Source organism: Zingiber officinale, chromosome 3B, assembly GCF_018446385.1.
Source record: "Zingiber officinale cultivar Zhangliang chromosome 3B, Zo_v1.1, whole genome shotgun sequence".
In the NCBI taxonomy this organism is placed as follows: Eukaryota; Viridiplantae; Streptophyta; class Magnoliopsida; order Zingiberales; family Zingiberaceae; genus Zingiber; species Zingiber officinale.
This window is the reverse complement of record NC_055991.1, coordinates 45,731,599-45,742,606: the sequence shown is the minus strand read 5'-3', so window position 1 is coordinate 45,742,606 and position 11,008 is coordinate 45,731,599. Positions and strand designations below refer to the sequence as shown.

Sequence of the window (11,008 nt, the reverse complement as noted above, 5' to 3'; positions counted from 1 at the left end):
AAGTTCTTTATAAAACATGGTACATAAAGATAATTTCTCAAAATCAATGTTGTATTCCTATCAAAAGATAAATAAACATCTCCCACTGCAACAGCCGTCACTTTCATAGCATTGCTCATGTAGACAGTGATCTCCCCTTCATGTAATCGTCGAGTTTCCTAGAACCCCTACAATGAATTACAGACATGATCAGTGGCTCTCATATCTACACACCAGGTACTGGTAGATAACTCTGCTAAACATGTTTCGATGACTAATGAATAAGATATACCTTTATTGTTCTCGTTTCTGTGAGGATAGTTCGTTAAATGAGCCATCATCTTGAGGATATGATCCCTCACGGGTGTCCTCTCAATCATGGCGGTCGTCATTAAGTTTCTCATGGCCTCCTGCCTAACAGCTTGATTCTGGTATCCGAAGAGTTCCTTGAGATTGAGCATCATGTTATAGGCAGTGGGTAATGTCTAATGCTGATGTAGCAGCACATTTGACATAGAAGCTAAAATGTAACACCGCGCTATCTCATCTGCCTTGACCCATTTCCTATGTCTCTCTATCTCCTCTTCACTATAATCCTTATCAAGCACGCTAGGACAAACCTCAAGAAGTATGAACTTGTATCCTTCAGCAGTTAAGACAATGTCCAAGTTTCGTTTCCAATCAATATAATTGGGACCAGTAAGTTTGTTTTATTTTAAAATAACAGCAAGAGGATTGAAAGCCATTTTGAAATCCTGAGAATCACAAAATAAAATATTTGGTCAAAATTTAGAATTTAAAATAATATTAATTCCTCGAACAATATAATTTAAATTCACCAACACCTCAAAACACCGTGAATTTCGTATGCCACGATAGTGTGGATATATACTAATTCAAACATTTGTAAGAGGAGGTTTTACCCATTAATTTTATTATCTTGCCATCCTAACTTTATGACAAATAAAATTAATAGTTGGTTTGTCTTCGGTCACACAAATAATAGCAATGACTCCGATGGGGAGGATACTATTAAATGCACCTAAGTGTATACCATTACTTGATATTTAGTCCATTAATTAGAATTGTACCCCTTCAGATGGAGAAGATCACACAAACCTAAATAATTTCCTATAATCATCCATAGAGGAAGTTTGATCTAGTGATCTACAAACAAACTCATCTGATATAGAGGAAGATACTTAAAGCTAATACGCAAGTTTGTATGCATCACTTACTGTATTTAAATAATTCCTCTCTCACTTAGTTATTTAATATCGAGAAATTTTAACATGCACACATATCACACATGCACACAAACACAGCATATAAAGGCAGTAAATATGAAAATAAATTTCCAACTATTATGGCCTCATCCATCGTTGTCCTCCGTATGCCACCAACCCTAGCCGCTGCCAACCCTAGCCAACTGAGAAGGAGAAAACCTAGCCACCGGCCCTAGGGCTTATGTTGTCGCGTCTATCTTGCTTCCTTCTTTGCCGCACCTCTGGTCCTCAAGGTAGCACCACGCATAGCAAGCTGCAACAATAAAAAATTACATTTATCGATCCTATATTCCACGAAGGAATGTACATGTAATCTAGATCGAACAAAATGTAAAATAAACTAATACAGCTCCTGCTGTATTTAATAATTACAATCATGCACACACAAAATACCCTCGACATACTCGAGGGTTCAAATTACATACAAACACAATAGGCCATAATAGTTAGAACTAGGATGCCTGCAACCACAGAGTTAATCTATTTTGCATATCCTACTATTATCCTGTCTAAATTATATATGAACAGTATATAATTTAATCGAAAACCAAACACACAGAACTAGAAAACATGCTCTGATACCAGTTGTTGACGCTGGGAATTTCGTTCTGTTTAACTTTCCCGTATAAAAAAAATTGTACAAGTACAGAACTATTCCTAGCAACCCGCACGTTCGATCAGACATGTGTTTGATCAATCAAGCAAGTTCTTGAATGATCAAAGCACACCTTGATCAAAGTACAAGATCGCTGGCCTCTTGTGTTGGTATTCAAAATCGATGTCCAAAATCGACACGAAGAAAACAAAACCAATTACACATCGGAATTAAAGAACTAGCTATACCTTTCTTTGTAACTAAAGACCTTTTGATCTTCTGTCGTATTCCTCTCTTCTTTTTGGACGTCGTGTGGGCGACGATCTACCAAGAATACCACCCTCTTTTCTTCTCTTCCAAAACCACCGGCCACAAAAGAGCCGCTAGGATGAGACACCTTCTAATCTTCTTCCTTCTCTTCTTCTTCCTCTTCTTCCTCTTCTTGATTTTCTTGCTCTTCTTCCCTTTCTTCAAGCCACCGCCCACAAGTGTATGGGAAGGGGCACCGGCCACCAAGGGAGAAGGGGTCGTCGACCACCAAGGGAGAATGGGGGTCGGCCACCAAGGAGGAGGAGGGGATAAGGGTGCCGACCCTAAGCAAGGAGGAGGAGAGGGAAAGGGGGGGGAAGAGAATAGGTTTGTGCCGCCGGCCCTAGGAGGAGGAGAGGGGGCGACAACCACAAGAAGAGAAGGGATTGTGGAGAATAAGAAAGTTAGATTTTAGGGGTCACATCCTACTCCTTTTTATAGACTTGCTGTCGGTTACAAGGAAAGAAAAATTAACAAAATTTTATTTAGAAAAAATCTAAACAAACTTTGTTAAACCAAAGCAAGTTAAGTTAAACCGAACCAAGTTAAGTTAAACTAAACCAAGTTAAGTTAAACCAATCTAAGTTAAGTTAAACTAAACCAAGTTAAGTTAAATCAAACCAAGTTAAACCAAACCCGATTATGGATGGGTGGATGCGAGACTTTATAGAGGTTACAATAGGGACTGAGAGGAGGAATTGATTTTGGCATCCTGATGGACTTGAGCTTCCTATGTTCGACCCGAACACCCAATTCAAGTTCATCAATAATAACTCATACCACTAAAGGGTCATTATTGAACTATCGCACCAATCTCATATTACAATATGAGCTCCTACTTATCATGAGTGTGTTAATCTCCCTGTGTTTAAGATATCATATGTCCGTTAATTAAATGAGTTACTGACAACTCACTTAATTAACATCTGACTCCAAGAGTATATAGTACCACTCAACTTTATTATCATGTCGGACTAAGGCCACCTGCAGGATTTACATGATAATCCTTATGAGCTCCTCAAGGGGACATTATCAACCTAAATAAATAGGACACAGTTTCCTTTTATAATCAACAACACACCATATAAATGGTACTATCTCCCAACTTATCGGACTTATTGATTTAACGAATAAATCTCACTCATTGATAAGTTAAAGAAATAAATACTAAGTATATGTGTTTGTTATTATATCGGGATTAAGAGTACACACATTCATAATAATAGAGGTTCTGTTCTTTTATGCAGTCAGTATAAATCGAACAACCTCAAATGGTCCTGCTCAATACACACATAGTATACTAGTGTAATTTTATAGTCAAGACAAACTAATACCAAATTACACTACAACCGTTCCAATGATTTGTCTATATCCATCTTGGTTGTGAACTACTATTTATAATTTATAAGGAACTGATAACATGATCTTCTGTATGGCACCACACACCATGTTATCTACAATATAAATTAAATGGACAACTGCATCGACATAAATATAAAATACAGACATTTGACCAAAGTGATTCTCATTTCAAAATATCTCAAAAATAGATGTTCATACAAAAGCTACCTTATAGTATACATCCCAACACTTACAACTGCAATGAGCTCTCGGGACGACTATCATGAGCAGATGTTTGACTGTGTTTCCTTAGTTTTGCTGGTTGCTATGAGGTGCGAAGAGGGGAGAATATGGTGTGCATGTGAGGATGGGATAGCTGTAAGGAACTAGGGTGCTAAACACACGAAAGCGTAGCGGAAAGCTTCTAGTTCCTCTAGGAGATCTATACGAAGGGAAAGAAAATAACTTATACTAAGTTGCTTGATAGTGGTTATACCTTTGACGCATGCTCACGAACTCCAGACATCTTAGATCTTAGCACGATCACATGTTCGCGCCTCTACGGTATCCACACGAACAAGCCTTGCCTTCGTTTGTCTCACAAACTCACAAGTTAGAGAAGAAAATTACCTAAGGTTGTGCTAGCAACCAAGCAAGGTAATTTCGGCCAAGAGAGGGAAGAAGGAAGAAGAAGAAGAAGAAGAAAAGGTTTCATCTCATGAATTTATCATCCATAAATCATATTTATATCCATCTCTTGAATACCAAAGGGTTTTACCCTTTTATCTTCCAATCCAATGACTCAAAATTGATCATTCGATCTAATGGTTTAAAATTGACTATTCAACTTCCTTGGTGAACTCAAGTTCACCTAATGATTCTAACTCATTGAACCATCACCCAATGAGTCTAACTCATTGAACCATATCAATCCAAATAGGCTTCATGAACATCAATCCAAATTAACTCCATGAATCTAATTTGGATTAGACTCAATCCAATAATTGGATCCAATTGAGTCTAACTCAATGAGTCTAATTTGGATTAGATTTAATCCAATGATTCATCATATAAAGCCATCTCCAAATTTACTCGTTCTTTATGTGTGACCCAATAGGTTCTCGTAATGTTAGCAATGTATCCAAATCAATATTTAGATACATAAGAAATGAGTAGTATCTAGCAAGATATTATTGCTACCCAAGTGTCGAGAAAGTCGAGATCCGATCTAACCTGTCCGTGACTATTATTTTGTATGACTTGGTCACTCTATTCTTGATATCCAGATTGATCAATGAGGTATAGATCGTGTCATCCTCTTATCAACTTTTGTGTTTTTTCATATCTAAGTAGACACACTCAATCAAATAAGCTCAATATCTGATATTGACTCATTTGTGCATGACTATGCTTTCTTATGTTCTACTAATCAAGGGGCTCATAGATATCACTTTCGTCATATGGAAGAGATAGATCTCATCTACATCACTCACATCCCTCTGCATAATTCATTGCATACCCAGTGATCGACTTTATTGTCCACCTTGTTACAGGTAACGTTTGTTGATACCAAAGTACACAACTCCTTATGTAGGGAACTGTAGTGACTTCAGGTCTAAGGACTATTCATACCAATAGTCACATGAGCATGCTTATGACACTCATATAACGATCCATGAAACATTCTCATGGCGGGTCATTCAGTACATATTCTCTAATATATACCCATGTGTCAACCTGATATCTCATATCCATGACTTGTGAGATTAAGTCATTCATTGACCTACATGCTAGTCTCAATGCATTAATACCGTCCTTGTATATTAATGCTTGATTAGGAATAGTTAAGAGTAGTGTTCTATGTATATCTACAATATCTCACTATCAATTCAATCAATTGATATGCTATAGATAAGAACCTACTACCCAAAGACATTATTATACTTATTCATTTAGCACTGAATTGAAATAAATATAATAACCAACTTTACCTTTTATTAATAATGAAATATGATGCAAAATGAACCCTTTACAATCAACTCATAATTGGTACTAGGGCTAATACTAACAATAGCATCGTGGCTAGATGCCAGTGGTGGCGAGGCGGTGATTATCCTTGGCCTACATTGATGTACGATAGTGATTTCTAGTCAAGGATAGCATGGCTTGACCGTTATTGCTCACGAGACCGCATGGATCAAACGACAACCGGTGATGGAGTTGAGTCAGGAGAGAACACAGAACTGGCATTGTTTGCTTGCATGGACAAAGTGGTCAAGCTAGCCGATGTCGACAATGGCTGCAAAGTGGGTGCAACGTGGCACGGGTGAGGGAGAAGTGGCATCGACAATTTTTAATCAACACTTACTTTTTGATTAAAAGAAACCTAAGTTTAGGTCAATCAACTTTCAGTTTAAATAGGATAAACTAAATAAACTTTTCTAAACCCTATCGAATTTATCACATTAAAATATTTATAAAAATTTATTTTAAATTCTAATAAATTTTATATACTCCTATAAACTTATTTAACAATTATCTTATAATTTATTTTCTAAAATAAATTTCATTATCTCAAATTTTAATAATTTTCTATTATCCAATATATTAAATATTTTTTTAATATATTACATTCTCCCCACAAATAAAAATTTGATCCCTAAATTTTTTACTTGAGGTGTAACACTAGAACTATCATATTTATATGTTATTCTTTAGCTCCCAAGTAGTTTCTTCATCATCAAAAATGGTATTATCCTCCATTTTCCACTTGTTGGATGGTCTTATTCTGCAATTGACGTTCCTTTCTGATCGTGGATACAAACTAGAATTTCCTGATGGGTCAACTAAAGTTGCAATGGACCCTAAGGTATCCTTAACACTACAATTGAAATCTAATACACACTTCCATGTTAGACAAATATGGAAGTTGTCATCTGCTTCTACAAAGCTAAGGTGCATCAACTAGGTAGTATACTACTATATTGATTCGTCCTAGTACCTTGAAAAGTCCCTAAATGACAGAGAGTTTGGTTACCTTATAGCACTAAATGATCTATTTTAAAAATAGATAATCATTATGGGTTATGATTATGGGTTATGAGTGAACTGTACTTCCGCTATTCTTTGATTGTTATCTATTTAATTATTATGTCTAAAATCTACCAAATATAAATGGTCATTTAGCTGCCTCTGTAGTCTATTACGCACACTTGTAGTAGTGTCACAATTTGTGCTAAAGTTAACTCAACCTTGTGAACAATTTTAATTTATAATAACAATTGTTTATTGTTAAATTTCGTTACATTGTTTGTTTGCGGTGAAGTTATGGTAGTAATTGTTGTTGCAATCTTGCAATAGATTAAATTTTTCATCACAAAGCTTACTATCATTGCAATAGGCTCTTAGCTGTGGATGGGCCTCTACAATGGCAATTGGGCATTTGCAATAACTTTATTCCCTATAGAATCCAGCATTTCTATAGTGACGCTTGGGCTAGGAGCATTAGTGAATGACAACAAGCAACAGTGGCCATAGTGATCTAACAAGTGCTACGGTTTTGGCAAGGCACATGAGAAAGCTATGAGGGAGAGGCATCAAGAATAGAGCAATTTGTGTAACCTATTAATAGGTTTAGAGTTTATTATGTCATTTTGATATTTTGTTTGTATTAATTGTGATTCAATTCAAGTTTGGATAGAAGTATTATTATCTTGTTGTAAATAATATTATCAGTCCCACCAAATAAAGAGAAACTGGCTAATTCATTATCTATCCAATTGTATTTCTTCAATTGTGACGAGAGCCCCCTCAATGACTTGGCGCAGAGGGATATGAGTCTCGCTTTTCAAGATCAGAGAGTCTCACAGCCGGAAATTAATCAAAGTACTGGGCGATTGGATGGTTTTCATCAAATCTTAGTCTCAGTGGTTGGCAATAGATTCCAAGGCAACATTGATAGTGCCCTAGAGGGTTTCACATTTCCAGAGCTTGACGGGGACTTGCAACGGCAGCCGGTTGACACCAACAGGTGCAGGGCTTCAGCGACAAAGTCTAGCGGTGAGACAGAGGCAGCACTCAATAAGAAGGCTAGAATTGAGATGCCATCACCATTGCCAACGTTCAAGGTAATTTGTATAGATTAATTGACATAAATGAATGGGAATATTGGCTAGATATATAATTAGTCCACATGTATATCTATGTATATTCTTATCCTTGTCAATTTTAATTTATAGGTTAGGAAAGAGAAGTTAGGTGACAGAATCACTTCCCTTCAGCAATTGGTTTCGCCTTTTGGAAAGGTGAAGCATAGTTAAATCTCTAGTTGCATGTGGTGTTTCAACCCCATTTTTCTTCGCAATGCATTTCCTCTCCCTGAGTAAATGGTTAGTCTAAATTATCTTGTACAGACTGACACCTCATCGGTGCTCCATGATACAATTGACTACATAAAGTTCCTTCATGATCAAGTCCGGGTAAGTTCGGTTTCTCTATGGAATTATCAGCCTGATATAACAGGATGAGTCCAAGTTTTAGCTAGCTAGCTCCAGTTCCTCATCAAATCTACATCGCTTCAGGTTCTGAGTGCTCCAAATTCAAAGAATTACCATAATTTCCGACAACAAAATAAGGTAATATTGCATGTGTAACTTAGTTTTTGCATTTAACTTTTTTTTTCAGTAATCATGTGTTGAAGTTTGTGCGTATATGTAGGAAGACCTTACAAGCCGAGGGCTATGTCTTGTTCCTGTTTCAGCCACATTTGCCCTTGTTACAGTGATCGAAAGCGATTTATGGAACCCTTTTAGATGAGGAATGTGGTCTAGTACTGGTGATGAATAATCCTCTAGAGTATAGAAACTAATAGATGAAGAAAAGAAATAGAATAGAGAATAATTATTTGATCTGTATTTAACAAAGTTAATAAGTTTATTTATATAAATTGTCCAAACAATAATGAAAAAAATTAAATATGACATATTTATAAGTATAGTAATAAATATAATAAATTTGGAAATATTATTTTTACTATTTGATTTATGAAAATCTTAATTATGATATCAAATATAATAAATCTAAATTTATTGAAATCAATTTGAGATTATTTTCTATTATTGTCATTACCCCACGATAAACTCAACAGGAGTGTCTGAACGTTGAGTTTGAGTGCTAGATTGGTGAAGTGTTGTCTGGATAATGGCTTGATAAATATATCAGCAATTTGGTTTTCAGTAGAGATATAAGAAACTGAAAGTTGTCGAATCGCCACACGTTCACGAACAAAATGAAAATCAATTTCTGCATGCTTGGTACGATCATTAAAAACAGGATTTGCCGCAAGATAAGTTGCTCTAATATTATCACACCATATTTTAGGCATAACAGTTGAGGAAAAGTGTAATTTCGAAAGAAAAGATTGTAGCCAAATAATTTTTGATGTTGCGTTAGCTATAACTTTATATTCGGCTTTAGTACTTGAGCAAGAAATTATAGGTTGCTTTTGAAAGCTAAGAAATAAGATTTCGCCTAAGAAATATGACATATCCACTAGTAGAACGTCTATATTCGAAAGACCCAGCCCAATCTGCATCACTGTAGGCAATCAACTCTCGTGAGGACTGATGGTACAAAAGAAGACTATGTAGAATAGTGTCTTTGAGATATCGAAGAATTCTCTTAACACCTTCCCAATGATATTCAGTAGGAGCATGAATAAATTGACAGACACGATTTACAGCGAAAGTAATATCAAGCCGTGTAATGGTGACATATTATAGGGCACCAACAATACTTCGATAGATCTGGGGGTCAGAAATTGAAGAGGAGGATGAAGGTGCAGTGAAACCACCTTCAATGATCGGTGTGGAGATAGGACGTGCACCATCCATTTTAGCTCTTTGTAGAAGTCTAGTAATATATTTGCTCTAAAAGAGAAGACAACCTTCAAAATGGGAGAGAAACTCTATGCTAAGGAAAAATCGAGCATTGCTAAGATCCCAAATAGAAAACTCTTGACAAATAAGATGAAGTAAAATAGTAATATCGTTTTGATCACTATCAGTTATTAATATATTATCCATATAAATCAAAACAAATATTGAAAACTCCTCATTACATTTGTAGAATAGTGAAGAGTCAGTTTTTAAGCCAGAAAACCCTTGAGTATAAAGCTAGGTAGATAGACGATGAAATCATACACGAGATGTTTGTCGAAGATCATATATAGATTTCTGAAGTTGACACACATGTGTTGGAAGCTACGGGTGGATGAATCCAGGTGGTTGCTCTATATAAACAGTTTCTTCAAGGTGTCCATGAAGGAAAGTATTGGAAACATCCAATTGTCGCATCAACCAATTAGAGCTAACAGCTATAGATAGTAGCAATCTGATAGTTGTAATTTTGATGACTGGACTAAAAGTTTCATTGAATTCAATACCTGGTTGTTGATTAAAGCCTTTAGCAACAAGGCAAGCTTTGTAACGTTCGATAGATCCATCTGCACGATACTTAATTCGATAAGCCCATTTAAAGTCAATAATATTCATAGATGGAGTACGAGGAACTAAGCTCCATGTTGCATTGCGAAGAAGAGCATCAAATTTTGTAGTCATCGCAGCACACCAATTTGGATCTTTGACTGCCTGTTTAAAGCTAGAAGGTTCAACAAAATTTGAAGAAGCAATAAAAGCATGTGGAAGAGGATAACGAGTGAAAACTGGTTGACATCGTGTATAAATATCGCTTAGAGGAAGCATTCGCTGAGGAGTATCATCATCATAGCTACTTGGAGATGAGTGGTCAGACGAATGAGAATCAGAAATGGAGAGTGGATCACTACTAGCCGCTGAGTCTATAGGAATATGTGGAGATGGAGTAGAACCCAAGATATCATTCCCCTTTGTACTTTCAATATGTCCTGATGAATCAATATGTGGGGATTCTAGTATAGTACTCGGTGTTATTAGATAGGTGCCTTGATTACCTGAAGGAGGATCCGAGGAAGCAACTGTAAATAGAAAAAGAGATTCATCAAATGTAACATGTCGAGAAATATATATCCGCCCGGTTGAAATATGGAGGCAACGGTACCCATGATGCAAATTACTATAACCAAGAAAAACACATTGTAGAGAGCGAGGGTTTAACTTGTGTTTAAAGTAAAGTCGTAGCTAAGGATAACATGCGCAACCAAATATACGAAAGAAAGAGTAATCTGGAAGACAATTATAAAACCTTTCCAATTGACACTTATTTTTAAGTAGTGGAGTAGGTAGACAATTGTTAAGGAAGATTGTGGTTTGGACAACATCATCCCAAAATTTAAGTGGAACTGAGGCATGATTAAGAAGAGCTAAGGCAGTTTCAACCACATGACGATGTTTTCTCTCGGCCAATCTATTTTGTTCAAGAGTATGAGGACAAGAGACTCGATAGAGGATGTCAGAGGAAGTAAGATGACAATGAAGCGTTTGATACTCTCCACCCCAATCAG

General features: G+C 36.2%; 1 protein-coding gene across 1 annotated transcript; it reads left to right on the top strand.

The window, feature by feature from the left end:
* The first annotated feature begins 5,702 nt into the window (after positions 1-5,702).
* On the top strand, positions 5,703-8,325 carry LOC122054851 (transcription factor bHLH103-like). Its single transcript, XM_042616276.1, has 6 exons — positions 5,703-5,820; positions 7,246-7,637; positions 7,749-7,814; positions 7,923-7,988; positions 8,091-8,144; positions 8,227-8,325. Exons 1-6 carry the CDS (start codon positions 5,703-5,705, stop codon positions 8,323-8,325), a joined length of 795 nt encoding a protein of 264 aa, XP_042472210.1.
* Positions 8,326-11,008: the final 2,683 nt, after the last annotated feature.